The sequence below is a fragment of the Aethalodelphis obliquidens genome, unplaced genomic scaffold (assembly GCF_003676395.1).
Source record: "Aethalodelphis obliquidens isolate GAN/ISIS:26980383/991018 unplaced genomic scaffold, ASM367639v1 scaffold21, whole genome shotgun sequence".
Classification (NCBI taxonomy): domain Eukaryota; kingdom Metazoa; phylum Chordata; class Mammalia; order Artiodactyla; family Delphinidae; genus Aethalodelphis; species Aethalodelphis obliquidens.
In genome coordinates this window covers 13,509,159-13,532,923 of record NW_020837965.1, presented here as the reverse complement: position 1 = coordinate 13,532,923, position 23,765 = coordinate 13,509,159, and the positions used below count along the sequence as shown (strand labels likewise).

The window sequence follows — 23,765 nt, the reverse complement described above, 5'->3', positions numbered from 1 at the left end:
AGGAGAGCTGGGCAACCAACAACAATTACAATAGTGATTAATGAATCTTTAAAAAAGACAAAAAAGATCAAAAAATGAAAGCAGGCAAATACAAACCAAAAAAAGGTGACAGAAACTAGTCCAACTCCATCAATAATTCTCATATATGTGAATGGTTTAAACTCATATAAAAGCAAGCTCAGACTGAATTTTAAAACAGTAATCTAGCTTTATGATAGTTAAGAGATACGTATGCCTAACAAGGTCAGAGAAGACTGAAAAATGCATGAAGCACGTATATATGAAGCAAATACTAACTAAATAGCTATATTAATATCAGACAAAACTGAGTTGAAGATAAAAGCATCATTTAGTACATAAAGGATTATAGATACAGATAAAAGGTTCAATTCATCAGGAAGATGTACCTTCCTGATTCAATTCATCAGGATAATTTTAAGTATATGTGCACCTAGTTTAATAGCCACAAAGTAACTGAAACAAAATCTACCAGAAGTACAGAGAAATGAAGACAAATTTGTCATCCTGACAGGCAATTTCAAAACCCTCTCAATCACCGATAAGTAGACCGAAAACTCAGCAAGGTCAAGATCTGAACAATATTAACTGGATAGCTTTGTCTACTAAATGCAAAATTCTCAATTCAACAATTAGAGTCCACTTTCTTCCAAAATGCACATGAAAGACGTACAAAACTGACTGCCTTACATCTTAACTATTTTCATAAGAGTATGTATTACACAGATCACATTATCGGACCACAGTACAACTAAGTCCATAGTATATAATTAAAAAGGTTAACAGACAAAACCCAAAACTTCCATATACTATGAATTAAAAACACTTTTAAATAATTTACAGGTCGAAGAAGATCATAATGGGAATTAAAGATAATTCAAATGATAATGAAAAATGTATATATCAAAATTTGTGAGGGCTTCCCTGGTGGCGCAGTGGTTGAGAATCTGCCTGCCGATGCAGGGGGACACGGGTTCGTGCCCCAGTCTGGGAAGATCCCACATGCCGCGGAGCGGCTAGGCCCGTGGGCCATGGCTGCTGAGCCTGCGCGTCCGGAGCCTGCGCTCCACAATGGGAGAGGCCAACAGTGAGAGGCCCGCATACCAAAAAAAAAAAAAAAAAATTGTGACATGCAGCAAAAATGGCACGTCAAGAGAATTTCATAGCTTAAATGTTTACATTTGCAAAATAAAAAGGACAGGCTAAGATAAATTAGTAAGAAAAATATAGATGGGTATATTAAAAATAAGAGCACAAATCAATGAAATAGACAACACACCAAAAGAGAATCAATAAAGCCAGAATTGTTGTCATGATAAACCTTTGAAAAGACTGACAAAATACACTTCTAGTGACAGATTAACCCAAGACAAAAAGAGAAAAAGCAAAATATTTTGAGGTGGCTAGCCCAGTAAAACTACAGAGGTCAGAGAGATGAGAGCACACTATCAACAACTCATGCCAATACATGTGCATAGATTTTTAAAAACCTGTCACAGGGCTTCCCTGGTGGCGCAGTGGTTAAGAATCCTCCTGCCAATGCAGGGGACACAGGCTCGAGCGCTGGTCAGGGAAGATCCCACATGCGGCGGAGCAACCAAGCCTGTGTGCCACAACTGCTAAGCCTGTGCTCTAGAGCCCGCAAGCCACAACTACTGAGCCTGCATGCCACAACTACTGAAGCCCGCGCGCCTAGAGCCTGTGCTCTGCACCAAGAGAAGCCACCACAGTGAGAAGCCCACACACCGCAATGAAGAGTAGCCCCCGCTCGCCGCAACTAGAGAAAGCCCGCACGCAGCAACAAAGACCCAACTCAGCCAACATAAATACATAAATAAATTAAAAAAAAAAAAAAACCCTGTCACAGACAAAGCTACAAAACAGTGAGTAAGCACACTAATTAATGACTTCGCAGTGTGTCGCTTCACGCTTGCAAACAAATGGTACCGGTAAGAGTAGTAACAGTCCTCATCAGTAGAGATACTTGATACCTTTTCAGTTTTTTAAACCTTTACTTTAAAACAAAACGATGATATAGAAAGCCACACAAAAGTAAGAGTTTAATGAGTTCTTATAAGGCAAAACACCCTTATAACCACCATTCAGATCAAGAAAACAGACTATGTAAGCTACCCCACAAGCCCCACTTCATGTACTCCAATATAATCAGTCCTATTCAAAAGTAACCACCATACGCCTTTTATAGTAGTATCTACAGTTTGTGATTTTATCACACAAGTGTATGAACCTAGACACTATAGATTAATCTTACCCCTTTTGTCTTTTAAGTCTTTTAATCTAGAATTCTCAGGCTGTTTGACCTATACAGTGCCCCAGAGAGGGTACTTTGCCTGTTGCACACTCATGGTGCAGCAATTAACATATTCCTCTGGCCTCTGTACTTCCTGCAAGCTGACTGCTGCATCAGAGGCTTGATCACTCAGGTTCAAATCCTCTGGCAAGACTAAGGTAGTGTTTTATTCTTTCATTGGGAGGCACAAAATGGCTGATTTTCACTTTAAAAACCATTTTAGTAGCCATTATCAGTGCCTAGATTCATTAATTCACTGTTAGTTGGGAAAAACCATCATTTTGTTTTCACTTCTTAGCTAGAATAATTTTAAAAGATGCTTCCTTCATCTACTATATCACAAGGGGTAGCAAACATTTTCTATTTTAAATTCTGTGGGCTTTATGGTCTGTTGCAACTATTCAACTCTGTGGTTGTAGTATAAAAGCAGCCACAGACAATACATAAACAAATGGGCATAGTTTACTTCCAATAAAACTTCACTTACAAAAACAAGTACTAACTCCTATACTACTTTGATACCCAGTGGTACCATCCTTAAAGGAAAGACAGCATAAATGCTCAATTATTTTATTTCTCTGGTTTCCAAGACAATGAATTAGTATCTATTATCCTCCAAAAGGACCGACTGTTTACTTAAAAATGCCATCATGAAATCACAGATTCAAAACCGTTTGACAGACTTCAATTCACTGGAAATCCTTACTAAAGCTCAAATCCCAGTTTCCAACTACTCTTCACAAATTGGCCCAGTTAGTACCTACTGGCTACTTTAAGGGTTTTGCCATTTTCAGGTCCATGATTTATTGGAACTGCACATAATGCTGACACAGCAAATTGCACACCATAGTCAAAGACTTCTTTAAAAAAAGAGAGAACAAATATAAGATGAATCCTTAAGGCTTCACAAAACAAGTAAATTTGAGATGAACCTGGAACAATTTAAAGGACACAGCTGAGGAGGAATGAAAAAATGTATTCCAGCACTGTAAAAGTATTAAGTCATGACGAGCATACAGTTTTGGTGGGGTTTTTTAATCAGATCTCAGTAGAAGAGGAAAAGAACTAGACTCTTTCCTGATGGGAACAGAAGAAACAGGTTGGAGAGCAGTGGAGAAGGGCTGGGCAGGCCCAGGGACCAGAAGCTGCCTAAAGGCCAAGCTGATGACATCAGTCCTAGATAATGCACAGTAGGAAGAGAAGCTATAAATGCTCTCACAGAAGAGTCACATGATCAGAGTCACACTTCAGACAGGAGAGTCTGTGCAAGAGTTGGGGGTGGGAGGTTGAGAGAAAGGAAGCAGAAAGATCAGCTGGAAGTATGTCAGGCACAAGGGGATAAAGTAGTATCACTGGGACAATAAGGCAGTTCTGGCAGGTCAGAGACAGGATGCTCAGAGAGGGGAGATTTAAAGATTTCAAGTTCAAGAGAAGAGGGGTAGGATTAACAAAAAGAAGAAAAGGAAGAATGTAGGTATCTATGTATCTTTAAGCAGAAGCTTTCTAAAGACTGGCAATTATTAATGCTAGGTGACTGGGTTCATGGGAATTCATTGCACTATTCTCTCCACTTCTGAGAACACTAAAAATTTCCCTAATGATAAGATTTAAATTCTAAAAAGTGTAGGTAGACTTTCCTCATGGTCCCTTATTCTATTTGGGGGCCTATTAATAAGCCCTTTTCTCATAGTATAACCAACATTTCATAAATACCCACTGGAAAATACTTAATGCCTCATGAAAAAAGTGTAATAGGCAATGAAATATCATTTAAATTATTACCTTGACTTTTGTCTATATTATCTCCTTTTGTTTCCTCTTCTTTAATGGGGGAACTCATTCTGGGGGCCCTGCTTTGCCCCTGGACCATTTCTGCTAGCAATTCTTCTTGAGAAGTTCGAGTTCTGGGGGCAACTGGAAGTGTCTGTTTCTGTGAGACTTTTATATAAAAAGCAAAAAAGATGGAAATCCAAATGAAGTAATATTTCAAAACTCAACAGTGAATATCACATTAAATATAAATGCCTCCTTGGGTTTAGAATATGAGGAGTTAGAAACAATTCATAGACACCTCATTTTTCCTTATAATATTCTATGACTCAGTTACCCATACTTATGTAAACAACATTTATACATTTTAAACTACATGCCATAAATACACTGCAGCACACATGTATTCATTTTTAACCAAATGTAGTCTGGGTTCTGCCTCATGGTTCTATAACAATTTCAAACTGTAATCTAGATAACCTAGGTGAAGAAAGAATTTCAATGCTATCTCTCAAAAAACTTGGAAAACTCTCCAATGACAAAAGCAGGAAATTAAGGTCACAGTGATAAGTCTGAATTTCTCATCATTGTAAACACTCAATATTGCTGACAGACCAAAAAAGAAAATGTAAACAGATGAACTGTTATGTCAAGTGTTGGCCTTTGCCTGATAATCCTTACCCTATAAGCCAAAAGCTGTTTATGTTCAGGGTTAAATTAGGGATGAGGAGAAGCAAGGGGACAGGTGACGATCAGGCTCAAAAGTTGCTAGCTTACAGTTTATTTCACTTTAGAAAGCGGTCATATAAAAAGATGCAAAGGAGAATAGAAAAGCAGAACAATGCGAAAAGAACAGTCATCAAATCCATAGCAAAAATAAAATTTAAAAATTTAGAGTGGGTAATCATCACAGCTTATTAACAGAAAATTTTATATATTGGCTATAGCACATGGGGCACAGAGTAATGGGTTCTACTGAGAGGAAAGAAACCAACCTGTTCATATACTAGACAAATTTTTCTAATTTCAGGCTCTTAATATTTTCAAATTTTGCTCCCTTTTAAATAACGTAAGTTCATGTCTAATGTTGACTCTAATGCTATAAATATGAAAAGTCTCATATTTATCAAAACTCCCTTTAAGATTTCCGTTATATATTTCACATACATTAGAAAGAGGGAGTAAAAGGCATTAGAGTTGCTCAGAGAACTAAGTTCCACTGACAGTCGGGAAAGCTTCTCAAACTGGTCAAATCTCCTTTTAATCATTCTCTGAACCTCACCTTGGTCCTGACATCTGGCAGGCATCTGTATTTTATCACAACTTGAGGAGCAATCATCTATAGCTTACTCAAGACTTACAGAAATCTCTTACTTAATGTCAACATAATACATTTAAATTACCTGCAGAGTAGTTAGTTGTTTTTGTTACGGATTCTTGAGCTTCAGATATAGCCTTCAAAATTAGATTCTTGTTAGCTTGTTTGGAAGGTGGAAGTGAAGGTCTAAAAAAGTTAAGAAAGGTATACTGATTAAATTTTAGATTTGAGTTCTTTACATGCTAGCCATCCATTATACCTTTACTACAGCCTTCTCTTAGGTTTGGAACAGACTAGCTGTAGTTTTTAGGAAATGCCAACTGGATGAGAACCTTATAACCTTATAACTTTTTAAAATAATGAATTTGGATCAACCTTCCTCCCACCCATATTACAGTTTTTAATATTCTTTGCAATCTTCTCCAATTTTAGGCAACTTCTCTTTCATTAATAGAAGTGTTGCTCAAAAACCAATGGAAAAGTCTTACATGGTATTAAATTTATATTTTCATGATACCCTCTTCAAGGAACCCAGAAGACTCCACCAGGCGATGAAAAATTAATGTAGACATGTTCGGGTACCTCCGTTCAGGTTTCGCTGGCACTGACACACTGCTGGAGATGCTTCCTGTACGGGACCCACAATCATCATCTTCCTCCTCCTCTTCTCCATCATGATTGAATTTTTTTACTTTAACAACTGAACTTACCACAGGCAACTTTCTCTTCCGAAAGTTTTCTTCCTGCAATCAGATAAATTTCCACTTACCTAGTCTCAGAAAATAAAATTCTACTACAGAATACTTGCTTCTTTTCAAGAAAACGCCAAGCACATTAAGAATTCATGGGCTATTTCCCTGGTTTCTTATAAAAATACAAGTAATATCTCCAATAGCCAACCTTTAGCTAAAACAAAAACCAGTGCTTTAATTCATTTATAAACAGCAGCATATAGCACTGTTGAGGAAACCAATAAAATGGAGTTACTCAATTGTTTACTGGCAGTTGCTGTGAAGGATCTAATACTGACCTAAAATCCTCGCAAAATGATAAGGTAAGGTTAAAGCTATCTCAACTGTTAGCATCCAGGAAAGTAAACAAGATGTAAAGTATCTGTAGCCAGTTGTGGAGAGGAAAATCTGACTGATGTACTATGTTGAGCAGCACAGAAATCAGTTTAAAACAAACTTGCAGTATGTGTTTAGTTATTCCATGTACAATTTAGCATTAAGAACTGACAATTTTCAGCCTAATGAGTCAGAATTTAAAAGTATATACAAACCTCAATGCTCATCTTTTCTGAGCTGTTTCTGAAGAAGGGACTATAAGTCTCTTCTAAGCTGTTAAGCACTTCTGGTTCACACAAACGTCCTGTTTCATATATCCGGCTAGTCTGAATATCGAGTTGCTTGGCAGCATGAATACTGTTTTGCTGCTGTTGAAACTGCAACCTGTTTAAATGAGCACCACTGTCTGCATTTCGACTTGCAGGTGGTCGATAAATTTCAATAGAAGGGCGAGAAGACCCATACGTAAGTGTCACTGTAGGTTTTTTCTGAGATAAGGGATTCTCCTGCACAAAATTGAGATCTTCATCAATGAGATCATCTGGTTCTGGCTTAATATCAATCACATCTTCAGAGGGTGCTGGCTCCCTCAAAGGTTTCACTGTTGACATTAGTCGGGTTGCAGCTCCATCATCATAAGTCTGTCTGTTAAAAAGGAAAACAAAACCAAAAAGGGTGTGTTACCAATTTAGAGCAGTATCTTCAACTCTTCAAAGGATATTTAGATACATCTTAATGAAAAAGTATGGATAATCCCTTTATGTAGTCCATTAAAAACTACTTTGAAATTGCATTCTTTTTTTTAAACTTTGACTTACTACATTTTATATAAAAGGTAATCATACTTTGGACTTATCCTTCATTATTTTATTCAAAAAAACTGCTCATGACCACCTCATTTCCAAAAATTTCTGAAAACAGCAATTTAAAGACATATTAACTAATGTAAATGTCACATACACACACCCACCTGCCCACAGGTCTACACAAGACTCTTACCTGACATTAGTAGCCTTCTGCTCCTGTGAACTTGTAGAAACCCTAGATTCTCTTTTTTCAGGTCTAGTGCTAGAAACTGCAAGAGGTGGCACTGCAGCTTCATGCCTTCTCTCATCTCCTCGACTGAAACTGCTCTTGTTTGAAGGTACATTACTATCAAAGATGTTGGTATCGGAAGACTTTAGACTAGAGGGGTCTAGAAAGAAAAACACACAGTCCCTTGAAGCTATTTTTATTACTTTGAACCTTCCCCTTCTTCACCACCAATTTTAAAGCAATAAATATGTGTTCTTCCACAACATTTTTAATGGGTGAATATTATTCCATACATAGTGATATAATTATATATCTAATTTATTATTACTGGACTTTTAAATTTCAATTATAAAACACTGAAATATCCTTAAAGCTAAATCATTGCACACATCCATAATTATTTCCTTAGAATAAATTGCATACTTTCCCTTCCCTTGTTCAAATCACCTTCGAATTATATTAAGTTTATTGCTTTTAAATTCATAAAAATGTGGGCTTCCTCAAAAACTTCAAATGAACTACCATTTTCAAATTTATGGTTTTTTTCCCCAAAGCAGTATAAGTGACTTCAGAAAAACGATCATATGCTATAGCAAATTCCAAAAACACTCACACATCATCTTTATGAACCTTACCAGTTGTTACAGAACGAAGTTTATCTAATACACCATGAAGCCTAAAAGAAAAAAACCAAAAAAGTTAAAGCTTCTGTTAATCAAGAAACATTGGATTTCAACTGTCACTCTAAATTTGATGACATCTTAGATCTAGTCTTCAGATAAACACTGACAGATGGTACTGAATGGAATTTAATGGATAAATAGTATTAAAATTAAGTTTTACATTTTTTTTAAAAAGGCTGTACATGAATATTGTAGAATAATCAAAAATCTTATTTTTTCATCACTATTTTCAACACCTAGCCTCTGCAAAAATAAGGGCAATGATTATCATCTGACCACACAGCGCTGATCCACAAAGAATATCATTCTGTTTCAAAAGAACTAAAGATTCAAGGTAGATAAAAGGAGATAAAATACCATAAACGTAAAGTAACATTATTAAAATTGTTTTAAGCACAGTTTAAATTTATTTTTTATCTACTTAGATGGTTTCTGGAAGAACTTTATCCTGAGAGGTGAAAAAACTTTAAAAATAATCTCAAAATATACTATATCACTTCATTATAACTACTGTTTTCAAAACTAATGCTGTAAACAAGCCACAACCTTAATTATAATATAACCTATTTTAGTAGTTATGTACAAGGCAAAACTGTCTTACAATCCTTCCAGGAGGCCAGGCATCCTAAAAACACCAGAAATATCTCATTATAATAATGTTTCACCCAGAACCCAGTCACATGCCACTATCCCCTAGGATACAGTTATTGCAGGGCTCCAAAGAATCAGAATAGTCTGTTTGTGGCGGGTGTAAATGAACACTTAAGAAAGCAAAGTGTCAAAACAGAGACACCGTCACTTTTATCAGTACATGGTGAAGAATAAAATTTATGGCAAGATGAAAGAGTTGAATTAATGTGATTTTAAATTCAAATTCAGTTGGCAGTCTGCTTATGTAAGAAATTTGTCTAAAGCACTCCCTCAAGTTATCTGAGAAAGGATCTACTAGGTCAATGTCCCATATTACGTTACTGGGACTCAAAGTGATCCAAATGTTGAACCAAAAGTCTAGTCATAAAAAACGTACATGAAACAAAACAAGTACCTGGACCGCTGAAGCATTTAAAAAAAAAAAAAAAAAGCAGTACTCTTGATAATGGTAATTTCCCCAGTCAAAAGCACCATGATCTCTCTTCTTTTGGTAAACTCTGGGGACAAACCATAATAAGTGGGTTAGGTCACCCACACTGTAGGAGTGTATGTACCAAAACATTTAAGGAACAACCACTGCACTCAATGTTCTTCAAAAATGTGTAATATAAACCCAGAGAATTCTGTGTGGAATTTCAAGAAAGCTTCACCGGAGTTATAAAGGATACAGTTTCCCATTGGGGCCAAAATGCCTTTAAGACAAACTTTGGTTTAAAGGCAAGTTAACCAGTTTCATATCCCTCCTTATTGCCTATCTGGTCTCCCAGTCTCTTACCATTCAAATTAAGCAGGCCACTGCTCATGCAACTTTTGCTCCATCTATCAACTTGTGCTGCAACTGGTGGTTCCCAGTGAGGACCTTTATATGATCCTTCCTGCTCTGTTCTCAGCCACATCGTTACCCTCCCCCAGCTCTCACTCTACCTCAAACCTGGTACCAGAACCTGGCCTGCCTTCATAAATTAAATCTCATGCTTTTAGTCAGTATTCTCAACCAAAGGAATATGTAGTTTGAAAAAGGACACTGGAAATTAAAATACTGATTTATATTTGAACACAAAGTTGCCTATTTCAAAATTCCAGACTTCAAAAAGCTCCAAACTGGGCTTCCCTGGTGGCGCAGTGGTTGAGAGTCCGCCTGCTGATGCAGGGGACACGGGTTCGTGCCCCGGTCCGGGAAGATCCCACGTGCCGCGGAGTGGCTGGGCCCGTGAGCCATGGCCGCTGAGCCTGCGCGTCCGGAGACTGTGTTCCGCGACGGGAGAGGCCACAACAGTGAGAGGCCCGCGTACCGCAAAAAAAAAAAAAAAAGCTCCAAACTAAAAAATTGATTTGAAATTTTGTCAAAAAACCTTGCCTCCTAAGTTAGCTGACTGAAGAAAGCAATTCAGGAAGTCAACCCAGTCCAAAAAACATCTATAACTGGTTTTGGTGGAGGGAAAGGAATGATAACATGCTGAAGTTTACAAAAGAAACGTATTAACTACAGTCAACACATACTAAGGACTTGTTATGGGCCAGGCACAGCTGTGAGCACATTACATGTATTAGCTATTTAATTTTCACAACCACCCTATAAAGGTGATTTACGATACCCATTTTGCAGATGGAGAAACCAAGGAAAGAGGCAGATCCAGGATTCAACCTTGGCAGTCTGGCTCCAGAGGCTGTGCTCTCAACACTCACAACCTGCCTCACAACACTGAATCTGACTCTCCTCTCAAGAACCTCTTTTCAGACAGAACACCTACTCTTGACTTGAGCCAAACTTTGGTCTGAGGGGTAAATATTCAGAAACATACCATACGGTGAATCGAATTGTGTTGTTCCCTAGAAACAGGGACAGGTCCTCTGTCATTTGGTCCTGACTTTTCTTGTTGGCCACCATCACCATAATGTAATCAGGAAGTTCTTCATCTATTTAAAAGGAAAAGTATATAAAAACTTTTTATGCTTTCCTTAATATTTTCTTCTACTTTTGAAGCTGATGTGCTTGAAAATATAGATGTAGTTCTAAGAATGTCAGCTCTAGTGGAATTACGCTGGACAAAAAGTATAGCTTTCTTTCTCTTTATTCCATAAGTATTTCAATTACTAGAAGAACAGGAACTAGGAGTAACTAATAAATATTTACATAACTAGATATTCTGAATTACGGTATCAAACTTGAGAGTGCATTCATTTCCTTTAATCTTTTTTAATAATGCTCATTAACTTCAGAAAAGCTTCCAGAAAGCATACTGGACATTTCTCAAGAATAATACTGAGTTTTGTTCAGTTTTGTGCGTGTTTGTTTCAAAATGACACTCATTTCTCAAGGAACACCTTTATCCTTGGTAAAGGCAGATTTTAATTAGGGTAACAAACTTGCAGCAACATCAAATAAACTAAAACCACCCCAAAATTATACATCATTTAAAAAATTTAATCTTAAGATTAGTTAAATGATTTCTACTCAACTCACTGTTTCATTCTTATACCCTCCTAACAGTGAATTATGAGGGTGAGGTCTAGGACCAAAAACAAACAAAAAAACCCCAAAGCAAAAGCAAAAGCTATTTATCAGGAACTTTGATCCCTACCAAAAAAAATTCCTTTAGATTCTTTAATACCTTAAATATTCACAACATTTCTATGTAGGCAGAAAGGTTCATTTCAGAACTACTATCAGACATTTGTTTCAAGAAGAAATATCAAAAATCCAGTTCAAGAAAAGCACAAATACACTAAAGCCCTATCTACAAATGGAAACAGAGAAATCAGAATACTTGCTAGAAGCATGCAATTCAATGTGAGGAGATAAAAGAACAAGTAGCCAGTCATTTGTTATTTTCTTTGTAAAGTATCAAAAGGCTCCACTGCTTTCTGGCAACTTTAGTAAATAAGCCTCACAGCTTATTTACACAAAGTGTCCCTACCATGGGCTGCCATTGGTAACCCAGGAAAGGAAAACAAAGTTGGGGTGCTTTGGCAGTCTTGACAGTTTTTCTCCCTCATAATGTCAGTAATGAAAACAAATAGGCTGTGCTTTCTGACACTATATATTAGTTTGCATTTTATAAAATTTTATGTAAATGAGGTCAGCAGTTGCTCTGGTACAGGGTGGGGACAAGGACAGACGGTAGGGAAGGATACAAAAGAGCCCCAGGAAAACCCAAAAGGAAACTTTTGGAAGTGATGGATATGTTCATTAGCTTGATTATGGTGTATACATATCAAGACATAGCAAACTGTAAATAGGTGGAGTTTATAACAATTATATTTCAACAAGGCTGTTAGAAATTCTAACATCGTTCTCTCAGTAGACACAAAATGAGAAATAAGAATCTAATGAAAACTAACGTGTTTCTGGGACTTCCTTGGCAGTCCAGTGGTTAGGACTCGGTGCTTCAATCCCTGGTTGGGAACTAAGATCCCGCAAGCCTTGTGGCACGGCCAAAAAATAAATAAAATAAAGTGTTCATGATACATTCCTACAGAATTCTAATAGCATTCTCAAGTTCATCTGAAATCTATGTACTGAAAAACAGTAAAATGTTGACGGTTCCTGCAAGTTCATACTTCCTAAAATGTGAATTTAAGACTGCTCTGAATTATAACTGCCATCTCACTAAAGTACTCCATTTTAAACAAACACAAATGAAGCCGTATCAACTCTTAACAAACAGCTGCTCATCTTTATATCCCACTCAATGCCTTGAAAATAGATATTCAAATATTTACTAAAGAATTGTTTCCATAAAAAGGTTTCCAGTACTTCAGCACAAAGAAAGGGATTAGAAAGTCACTCTTTTCAGAAGGACAATGATGCCTATACATTCAAATAATTAGGTAGCTAACTGTAAACAAATAATGTATATTTCAAATAGTCTAATGGTGATCCCTGTTTACCCACTTAATCAACATTTATGAAAATATCTGGTGCTCTGCTAGGCCACTGAGACACAACCAGTATGAAGTCTCTGCCCTCAAGAAACTTCCAGTCAAGAAGTAGAGGCAAACAAGTTGAGAAGCTGTGCTAATATGTTAACAGCTGGGACAGATGAGTTCAAGAGGAGCATACGGGAGTGACTCCTATCCTTCTGTTCACTCACCAAGTTTCTATTATGAAGCAACCATAATAGAAACATCAACGACCCAGAAGACCTGAGTTCTTGGGTCTTAAATCTGCTGCTGACCAGCTGTATTTAGCCCTCCCAAGACTCCATTTCTTTATTTGTAAAAAAGTAAATTACCTGCCATCCCCACTCCAGCATTGTGTTCAGGTACAAATAGAACTCTATGAAAATATTTTGAAAACTATAAAATACATGATATCTTTACTACAATTACACTTCCCATTGGACTTCGTCAAGCTTGTAACCAGGTTTTTAATATTAATAGGCTCAAAATTCTTGGTTTGAGGTTTCTGATAAATGATAGGAATCATCAGATTGAATTTAGACCCAAGTAATATGTGTTTATGTTTTCATGTGCTAGAATTACTAAAGTTCTCACTGTAGGTTTTCTGTGGATTTCTTTTTGACCCAAAACAAGTTCTTGGCACAAAGCTGGCATCCATTAAATGTTGAATGAATAAAAGAATAAACAATCCTGGTTCAGCTTCATCTTTAACCTGTGAGCCTCAATTTTCTTATCTGTTAGTCTCACAACAATCCTGACAACAAATAATTAGTATGTGGCAAACTACCATCTGGTCTCAGGCCCCCCTTTACACTACTGAAAATTACTGATGATCCCAAACAGCTTTTATTCATGTGCGTATAGCTACTGATATTTACCATACTAGAAACTGCAACTCAGAATTTTTAGATTTCTTAATTCGTTTAAAATAATACACCTATGCCATAAACAATAAACCTGTTTTATGTTGTTCTAAAAAAAGAATGTGAAGAAAATCTGGTCTCACACAGGTATGCAACGGGAAAAGGGGTATTTTAGTACCCTTTTCAGATAATGTGGATATTCTCCTGTGATACTACACCAAAACTCAACGAGTGGTAGTTTCTTGAAGGTAAGCAACAATACTGAATCTAAAAACTGTATCAATGACCTTTTTGTACTCTGTTACATGAAAATCCATTGATCCATCCTGCACTTTTAATGGATCTTTCTTATCCCTGTACAGTTTAAAAATATTCATGCATTGGTCATTTGAAAAATTACTGGTTCACTGAGCTAAACAAACCACTGGCATACGGATACATTTCATTACACAGTATAGAAGAACCATTTGCTAATATCACCACGCTGTCAAATTTATGGAGGAAGACAAATTTTCCAAAATTCTGATTTTCATTTGAAAGCTCAACTTTGTCACTGGCAACAAACTTTACTAGTTCTTTACCTTTGCTCACTTTCAGGAAAATGTCTGCCAAAAATCCAAATTATGTAACTAGCCCGTTAGCCTTTCTTAGAAGTTAAAAATGATGTTCCAAAGGGTAAAAGGGGGGAGGGGGATGGATAAATTAGGAGTATGTGATTAACAGATAAATTACCATAATAAAACAGATATGCAACAAGGACTTACTGTATAGCAAAAGGAACTGTATTCAATATTTTTTAATAGCTTATAACGGAAAACAATCTGAAAAAAGTACATATATATGTAAAACTGAATCACTTTGCTGTACACTTAAAACTAACACAATATTGTAAATCAACTAAACTTTAAAAAATAGTTCCAAAAAAAACAAAAGAAAAAAAATTCCATGAAAAAGGTGGCTAGGTCAGTTCTCAACTCAATCACACAAATTCTTTGCCTTAAGACAACCCATCATGCTTCAATATGGCAGAAGTACTATGAGTACTTCCTATTTCCTAACACCACATATTAAAAAGATGTAGTCAGGGCCAGGGTTTAAAAAAATATTTTACTTCATCACTTACATTCATAAATGAAACTGGCCTCTTTTTTTTTTTTTCTTTGTAATTGCAAGTGGAAGGGTGGTGAAGAATACGATAATTTCTTGTAAAGTTTGGTGTGAGATACTGATTCGGGCTAAGGTACCAGCAGTTTTACTCACCACTTTTGCACAGTCCAAATGTCAGCACGGTGAAAATGGCAAATACCCTGTCAGTATTAATATGAAAATAGTTTTGACTTCAGAGACCCTTGGGGTCTCCCACACCTGGAGAACCACTATCATAAGTGATAGCTATTATTTTTACAGGAGGCACCAGCTTTGGAGCCAAACAGACGCAGGTCTCAATCCATAAAACCTTGCTCAAGCCAAGCACCCAAAGCCTGTTTCCCTGCTTGTACAACTGGGGATATTACCACTTACCTTCCAGTGTTCTCCTGGGGATTATCGTGACCTAATGTATATACGACAATAATTAAGCACAGTGCCTGGCCCAGAGTAAACACTCAAGTTATAATTTATAAAAAAATAAAAAGAAAAAAGACACATTACCATCGGGAGGTAAGAAAAAAAGGGGCAGGAAAAATAAAGAGATCTGAAAATAAAACTCACTGAACCACGAGAGAGGTAAATGCCAGACAGCATCATTCACATGCAAAATAATAATTCTGAAAAATGAAGTTCAAGAGGAAAGGAAAGAAAATAGGAAAAACAACAGAAATCAGACAAATATTAAGGAAAATATGACAGAGCCTCAACAGAGGAAGCTAAACGATTTCAAAACACCCTATTAGAAGGGGATCTGGGAAAAAAAACAATGTTGCATATAAAGCTTTCAATGGAAAGATAGTACGGAAAAGAAGTAACCAGGGAGTATCAGATTCGAAGGTAAAAGGGCGTCTCTCCAAAGTCAAAGGCATGATAGGAAAAATGCATTCCTAAAATTAAATTCGCTGCAAATTCTAAAGTCTATTAGGCTAACAACAGAAGACTTACCAACGTAAGCTCCTAGTTCTTGCAATTTCCCCTTAATGGCACTCTGAGGGAAGAAAAAAACCATCGTGCGCGTGAGAAAGGCGGCCCTGGGAAAACAGACCGACTGCAGCGCAGAGGCAACTTCGCGAGCGCGCACACCTCCTGCCCCCCGGGCGCCCGAGTGGGGGTGGGGAGACGCCTCGGGCCCCCCAGTCCCACCCCGGAACCCCTCCTCCGCTGCGCCCCCCCGCGGCGCCCCCTCCAGCTCCCCGCGCGGCTCTCGCCGGGACCCCAACGCCTCCCTCAGATTCCCGGCGGCTCCTTCTTCAGCCGCGAGCCCGCTCTCTGAGGCCGCGGCTGCGCCCAGGCCCGAGGCGGCCTGGCCGAGGAGCCGCTGCTCGCCGACCCCGCGGCCAGTCAAAAGCGTCGGCGACGAGCAGGCCGCGGCGTCCAGGCCGGGCCCCACACCCCCCGTTACTCCTGACAACCGCGCGCCCGCCCGCCCGCCGAGGCCCGGCTTCCCGCCCCCGCCCGACGCGGGCCTCACCCGGATCTTGCGGCTGATCTCGGTGCCGATCTCCATGGCTCCGGGGCCGGCGGTGGGCTCAGCACCGCGAAGGGTTCCGCTTACTGGGAGCCGGAGTCCAGCTGCCAGCCCGCAGCCTCACCGCCTCCACCACCGCCGCTCCCGGCCGCGCGCTCTGCGTGACCCGCCCCCACCGGCTCGAGCCAAGTCGAGCGCGCCTGCGCCTAAGCCTGCGCCTGCGCGCACTCGGGCCCGGGGAGCCGGCACTCTGGCGACCTCTACTGGCCGGGAGGAGAGCCGCGGTAAAACCTTAGAATCAAAGTAAGCGTAGAGAGAGGACTCCCCTCTCCCCATATCTGCTAATTCCTGAAGTGGTATCATTAGTTATTAATTGCTGCATAACAAATTACCGCACACATTTACCATCTTGTGGTTTCCATGGGTCTGGAATCTGAACACAGCTTAGCTGGATTCTCCGCTCAGGGTCTCATAAAGCTGCAGTTGAGGTGTCAGGAAGGCTGTGTTCTAGTCTGGAGGCTTCACCGAGGAAGAAGCCACCTTCAAGCTCATTTAGGTTGTAAGCGGAATTAATCTCCTTGCAGCTTTATGAGTGAGGGCCTCAGCTTTCTCCCGGCTGTTGTCTGGAGGCCACCCTCAGGTCAGAGATGTTGCCCACACTTCCTTGCCGAGGGCTTCACCAACATGGCTGCTCACTACATCAAGCCCGGGAAGAGAGGATCCCAGCCCAGTCCTTCTTTTAAAGGCTTTCATTTGATTAAGCCAGGGCCTCCCAGGGCCTGACCCCCAAATCAACTGATTTAGGGTCTTAATTACAAAATTAGATTGCAAAATCTTTCATCCGTGCATATTCATTAGCTGCAAGCAAATCACAGGTGCTGCCTGCACTCAAGGGGAGGGGATTACAAAGGGTGTAAACAGCAGCGGCAGAAATCTTGAGGCTACCTAGGGTCTGTCGGCCACACGGTCCTTCATCTCATAGAATCCTTTTTTTCTTCGGAATTACTATAACGTCTATGTGGGAGCTACTAGTATGACACTATCCTTTCTGTAATGTTCATCTCATTTGCGTGTATGTGTGTGTGCACATGTGCGTTTGTTCTCTCTAACAAAATTATAAACTCCTTGTAGGTCTGTATTTCTCCAGAATTTCTTTTGGGACGCTAGACACATAGTAAGCACTTATTAAATATTTGAAGGATAAAATTAATTAATGACCTACATTACAAAAGCATTCCTCACGGATAAATCCAATGATCATGCACTCATTCAACATTGATGAGAGGCAGCAGAGCAGAGTGACTGAGAACAGGGACCCTGGAGCCAGACTGTCTGGGTTTGAATCCCAGCTCTGCTACCCTCTCTGAGACCTTAGGCAAGTTGCTTATCCCCTCTACCTTAGTTTCCTCATCTGTGACATAAATATGATAGCAGTTTCTCCTTCATAGAGTTATTATGAGGATGAGGTAAGTTCATAGTTGGGAAGTATTTTGAACTGTGCTTGGCTCATTGCAGTACTGTGGTTGTTGATTAAAAATTAAATGCCTACCCTGAGTCAGATGCTCTGCTACGAGCCAGAGCACAAAGATGAGTGAGACTGAGTTCCTGCATTAACAACATTCACAATCCAAAAGACAGGCACCTTATTTCTATCTCTTTACCCACCATTTCAGAACTAAGAATGCAAACACATGTTTTGCCATTACTGCATACAAAATCCTTAGTCAATATTTAGATAATAGTGAAAGAACATTTTATGAAAAATAGAGAATGTTTTCATTAAAATGTATTCAGAATAGGTAAAACTTTTTTTTTTAAATGTATTCAAGAAAGAGTCAACTTTCAAGACAATCCATTTAAAACTGCAGGAGACTCGCAGGCTGCTTAAGAACTTGCATATTTAGATCTCAGGAGTGTGTCTGGATCACAGAGGGGATGACCCCACTAAACCGATGGTGTTCAGTGGTCTGACATTGTTACAGGTGCTTCCCTGTAAGATGCATCTTCATAAACCACATTGCATCCAGAGGAAGATGATCATAATGATGCCTGAAAGAAACCATTAAAGGGACTAGTGGTATTCAACTTGAAAAAGACTAAGCAGGACAATGAGAATTATTTTCCGGCGTGGAAGTTCTCTCCAGTTCAGGAGGAATGACATATTTTGCTCTAGGAGACAATGAGGACTAGATTTCAATGAATCCCAGTTGAGGGCTCTGGGCTGTTTTTCAAAGAGAGAAGATTACTAAAAAGAGCATTGGTTTTGAAGTCAAAGAGGTCGAGTACTAACCCCAATTGCATGGAGTCCGTTGTCTTCTAACACTGGCCCCCTAGCATCTCCAGCCTCCTCTCAGGGCAGCATTCCAACTGGGTGCTGCACATCATTTGCAAGTGTCGGGGGAGAGGAGGGCAGAAGAGAGGTGTTTGGGGGTGTCCTTCAGCCTGGAATGCTTTTCTCTTTTTTTCTTTGAATGCCTAATGAACTTTTTATTTGTCCTTCCAGACACAGCCAGAAGCTGATCATAGTGATAAACTGAATATCACTCCACTTAGAATATCTACCCATTAAGTGTATTTGCCTACTAGAATTATATACTCACCTGTTCCTCACATGGTGAGTCTTTGAGAACAGGGCCATACATCTTATTTATCTTTCTCTTTGCAGCATTTGGCTTCCAAGAGATGAGGTTTGAATAGACAAGTTTTTTCATTAGTGAATATCTCATGGCATGTCTACCCTTGGATCAAAAGCCCTTAAGTGTTGGGAATTCCAGTCACAGCAATTGCTTTTGCTATGGAAGCTGACATACTTTTCTTCATTTTCTTGTCCATTGAACAAATATATTGCCAGCATCATCATGGTAATTTATATAGTGAGAGATAGTGGGTACTCACCAAATATCAAAGCAGATTAATTTCTTAACCCCTAAGGAAGTATCAGTCAGTGTACCACCAAAACCACAATTTCTTTCCCTTTATTGAACATCTTTTCACTGTAGAAATTTTTAAATTTTTACTTTGTTTTAAAGAGAATTACCTTCACAGGAAGAAGAATGTATATCACTTCTGGGTAGCAAGAGGAGGTAAAAATACAGACAGATATGTAATTGCTTATTCATCTACACACTCTCTGTAGACGGGTACATAGTATTATGGTAACACCAGTTACCCCCAGGAGGAGTGCAGGAAAGTAAGAAGGAGACTTTTCCTTGCACCGTTTTGTACCTTTTGGGGTTGAATCATATAAATTATCTCACTTCCTTCCATACAAACAGAAGCCAATAATAATTTCATGCCGAACACTTTGAAGCCTTTGTTCAAGTGGCTTGTCACGGGGCTGTTACTGTCAAATTAACATGGTTGCAGGAAAATAGAGCTTAAGGACTTGGTCAGCAAGTGGCACTTGTGGACCGTGAGGGAGGAAGTTCAGCTCAGTGTATAACATCGCTTGGGTTTTACAATCATTTTCTATTTTTAAAATTCTTTTATTTTCTTCCCGATTCAATTAACAAGTTTTTATTTAGTGCCTACCCTCTGCCCAGTAGTGTCCTAGGAATTCTAGGAGATATAAAAGAAGCCTACATGAAACAGTTTTTAACGTTCTTGCCAAGTGTGGGGATCACTGTGGAATGGGGTGGCTAGCAAGTTGTGCTGGAAGCAGAGCCTTGAATTGAGGCTTGGAGAGCAACAGAAGGCTTAGACAAAGGGAAGGGGGTGGTGGAGGTGCTCTGGGCCAGGAGAAACGGTTTGATGGGGGCAGTAGGGGAGAAGAGAGGAATAAGGATGGTCATAAGAGGCTGAGGCCGATTTAGAAAGGCCCTAAAAGGTCAGGCAGAACAGCTTAGCCTTAGGGGTCCATTGGGAGTGATAAACCTCAAGAAGACGTAAGCCTGGTATTCACATGGAAAGAAGAGAGAGCACAAACCAGAGGCATGGAGACCGCCCTTGTTGCAGTAAGTCAGATGTAAAATGATGAGGGATGAAGGTTTGGATTAGAATGGGGGGGGAGGGGGGCATTCAGGAACAGAGAGGAAAGAAAGCATTCATGAGGTGTTTCAAAGGAGGAAGTGGCAGGCCTTGATGTTAGGCTGGAGATGGAGAAGACTCACACGTAATTTCAGTTTTTCTATATTGGGAAACCAGAGAGCCACTCATTTTCTCTTTTCTTCGCACACGAATTGACCCCCTCATGGTGTCCAGTTGAAATTCAATTATAAGCAGAATTGATTGATTTTCTTCCATATAGAAACACATGTAATCCTATTTGCCTTGAGCTCCATTACCCAAGCTGAGTCCTGCCTAGGGTTTGTTCTTCCATCGCACTCCTACTTCCGGGATGGCGCTTTCCACTTAGGCCTTGTTTGTCATGCGTATGTGCGGTGTGTAGGTTTATTACCCACTAGACTAGAAGTCCTTTGTGAGCAGGGACCATGAGTAAGTACTCACTAAGTGTCTGTTAACTGTTGAAGAAAATGAGATCTAAATGAAATGTAACATAAGAAAGCTTTCCAGAAACATATTTTTTTAAAAAATCATTTAAATAAAATTTACATAATAAAAATTTCTCTGCTCCAATCACTCAAACCATATGCCAGGGAAAGGCGAAACACCCTATTGTGATGGTGTTAGGGACACAATTTTATTCCTTGGCTTAAGTGTTGCCATGCAGTAATAAAAATAATAATGCAGTGTAATAATACCATGTAATAATAAAAATTGCTAATAGGGCTTAGAATGAAACATTTCACACAAGTTACTGGATAGTGATTATTATTATTATTATTTTCGGTATGTGGGCTTCTCACTGCTGCGGCCTCTCCCGCCGCGGAGCAGAGGCCCTGGACGCACAGGCCCAACGGCCATGGCTCACGGGCCCAGCCGCTCCGCGCCATGCGTGATCCTCCCGGACCAGGGCACGAACCCGCGTCCCCTGCACCGGCAGGCGGACCCCCAACCACTGCGCCACCAGGGAAGCCCAGATAGTGATGATTATTATTATCATTTTACAGGAGATGAGCAGGCACAGAAAGGTTAAGAAACTCGCACACGGCGATCCAGCTAAGTAAGCGTTGGCGCTGAGATTTGAACCCAGACAATTTTGACTCTGGAGTTCCCCATCCTTAAGAGCTTTACTTTGTACTGCATTAAGCACACAGCTCTTTTGAAGACCTACAGGTTATTTGAGGCATAACCTTTTTCAGGGGAAGGGGACTTTGGCACCCTGTACTACCAATCAGTGTTTTTCCTTTTTTTATGGGCTATATCCTTAGACGTAAGCATGGGAGGAAGAAATTGAATGTTTGAACTGTTTTCAGAAATGTATAAGAGTAAACGAACAACTCCAGCAATAATAGAATTTTACAGAACACCTAAGAACAACACGGGAATAAAACCCTTTACATGGCACCGAAATAATATCCCCCTCCTCTCATTTTTATTAAAAGCCTTGCTTTATTTGGAAACTCTTAAAATAAGTGGTCATAGGATTAAAAAAAGCCGCGGCGCGCCCCCTCCCCTGCGGCCGGGCGCAGCTGTCCGCGCCTCCCCCGTCCGCATTCCAACTCTCTGAGGTCACGGGCAGCCACCGCCTCCCCGGATCCGCCCGCACGGCCCAGGGGGAGGGACGCCCGGCCCCGGCCGCTCCGCTGCTCCGGCCGCGCGTCCTGTGCCTGTCCGCCCGCCTTCCTGCTGCCCCGGCCCCCGGCCGGTTTCTTTGTGCGGCGCTGCCGGCCGGCGCGTCCCTTCTCCGGGCCTCTCCCCTCGCCGCGGCCGCCGCGGGACCCTGCGCGGGGGAATGCTCTGCGGGCCGAGTTCGGGGAGACAGGAAGTGAGGCGTGCGAGCCCCATGAGCGCGCCGCGGCGCGGGCTGGCGTGCGGGCGCGGCTGCGGCGGCCGCGCGGCGGGGCCCTGGGAGGCGGGCCGCTGAACTAGGCGCGCGGCCCCGAGGATGCGGGAGCGGGAGCAGGTGAGGGCGCGGGGCCCGGGCCGGCGGGCGGCGGGGGGGCGGGCGGGCGGGCGGGCGCGGGGCCGAGCGCTGGCGTGTGTCCGCGAGCCGGGACCCCGGAGCGCGTCGGCCGGCCCCGGAGTCCTGGAGGATGGGTCCCAGCTCCCAGACCTAAGGCAGGAGCGTAACAAAGAAAAAAGTCTTCTTTTCCAGGTTCTCTCTGATCTACTTGAGTAATTTCTAAAGGGGTCTTGAACTTGTATTCTGAACTCCTCGGCTGATTGTAGCGGCTTAATTCTGGATCAGAGTTTTAAACGTTTTAGGCATATTTGTGCCTCTTAGAATATTAAGTGCGAGATTTGCTAGGTAACTTTGGCGAGAAGGCGAGTAGGGAAGGACTGTTTCGTGGTGATGACTTGTTTTGGTTTTGGAGTAAAGATTGTTTACTCTGGAAAAAAGAATTCTTGGGTCTGCAAATTCCGACTTGTGATTTCTGCAAATCCTGATTAGATTGGCCGCTCTTGGCATGCCCGTCTTAATTTTCTTTTTTTGCTGAGAAAGCCTTATAATAATATGCTCGCAAACACGTTCAAAACACTCCGTGTGCTCCAGGTGACAAGCGCTGTATGCCTAATGGTTGCTGACAGATTTTTTTTTTTTTCCTTCGGTACGCGGGCCTCTCACTGTTGTGGCCTCTCCCATTGCGGAGCACACGCGCCGGACGCTCAGGCTCAGCGGCCATGGCTCACGGGCTCAGCCGCTCCGCGGCATGTGGGATTTTCCCGGACCAGGGCACGAACCCGTGTCCCCTGTATCGGCAGGCGGACTCTCAACCACTGCGCCACCAGGGAAGCCCCAGATTTTTTTTTTTAAGTTTGGGATATGATAGATTTTTACTCTGAAAGTAGTTGTCTGCTGTTCCTAGCACATTTTATTCTCGAGTTCTACGCATAAATGTTTTGTTCAGGAGAAACATGCGTTTGATTTAATGCTATAGATCTATATATTATTCTAAAAATGTCATATACTCATTTAGTGATTGTTTTATTTGAAAGCATCATTAGCAGAATTACGTGTAGTGAGGACTTTAGCAACAAGGCGGGAAACTACAGGATTCAGAATTAAACTGTATTTGAGGAACTTCTGAAAGGTGATGTAAAAACATTAAAATGAATTCACAAATATCTCGGACTGCCTTTTGAAACCTTGAACAGAATTTAATATATACCTGTTTTTTATTTCATAACAAAGTGATTTTGTAGAGAAACAAAATATCTCCTAGTATTTTCCTTCAAAAGCTAATTATGAATTTTCTGTTTACTTTAGTAGTTAGATACGTTAGAATTCCAGATCCAACTACCTTTCAAATTGTTTCATATTATTTTACACCCGAAATAGACATCCCCCCAAAGCATCTTAAATTTCTACGCCTCTATCCAAACATTCATAACTTTATGACATCATTTGGTAGCAAATACTGCACATAACTGAAAATTAAATGTGTCAATTGTTAATTTTGTAAATTATTAAGCAGAACATTATTTTTACACGTCTTAATAAACAAAAAGCAAGCTATTCTTATGGA

At 40.4% G+C, this 23,765-nt stretch overlaps 2 protein-coding genes across 28 annotated transcripts in view; one reads left to right on the top strand and one right to left on the bottom strand.

The window, feature by feature from the left end:
• Positions 1-16,402, bottom strand: part of ZC3H14 (zinc finger CCCH-type containing 14) — a 38,343-nt gene extending 21,941 nt beyond the window's left edge. For 8 of the 24 annotated variants that reach the window (XM_027120259.1, XM_027120260.1, XM_027120270.1 and 5 more), the window contains exons 1-9: positions 16,240-16,402; positions 15,714-15,756; positions 10,656-10,770; positions 8,155-8,195; positions 7,484-7,679; positions 6,700-7,129; positions 6,000-6,160; positions 5,503-5,603; positions 4,112-4,267 (exon numbers count right to left, since the gene is read on the bottom strand). In XM_027120259.1, coding sequence (XP_026976060.1) covers positions 4,112-4,267; positions 5,503-5,603; positions 6,000-6,160; positions 6,700-7,129; positions 7,484-7,679; positions 8,155-8,195; positions 10,656-10,770; positions 15,714-15,756; positions 16,240-16,275 — 1,279 coding nt within the window. In that variant the 5' untranslated portion in view covers positions 16,276-16,402. Of the gene's footprint in view, positions 1-4,111; positions 4,268-5,502; positions 5,604-5,999; positions 6,161-6,699; positions 7,130-7,483; positions 7,680-8,132; positions 8,196-9,247; positions 9,351-10,655; positions 10,771-15,713; positions 15,757-16,239 lie in introns of those variants that run through there. The other 16 variants (XM_027120263.1, XM_027120280.1, XM_027120275.1 and 13 more) reach the window with 13 other exon arrangements.
• Positions 16,403-21,860: 5,458 nt separating this feature from the next.
• Positions 21,861-23,765, top strand: part of PTPN21 (protein tyrosine phosphatase non-receptor type 21) — a 64,894-nt gene continuing 62,989 nt past the window's right edge. For 2 of the 4 annotated variants that reach the window (XR_003435599.1, XM_027120251.1), the window contains exon 1: positions 21,871-22,201. The gene's annotated coding sequence lies outside the window, so the exon portion shown is untranslated. Of the gene's footprint in view, positions 22,202-22,269; positions 22,394-23,765 lie in introns of those variants that run through there. The other 2 variants (XM_027120255.1, XM_027120254.1) reach the window with 2 other exon arrangements.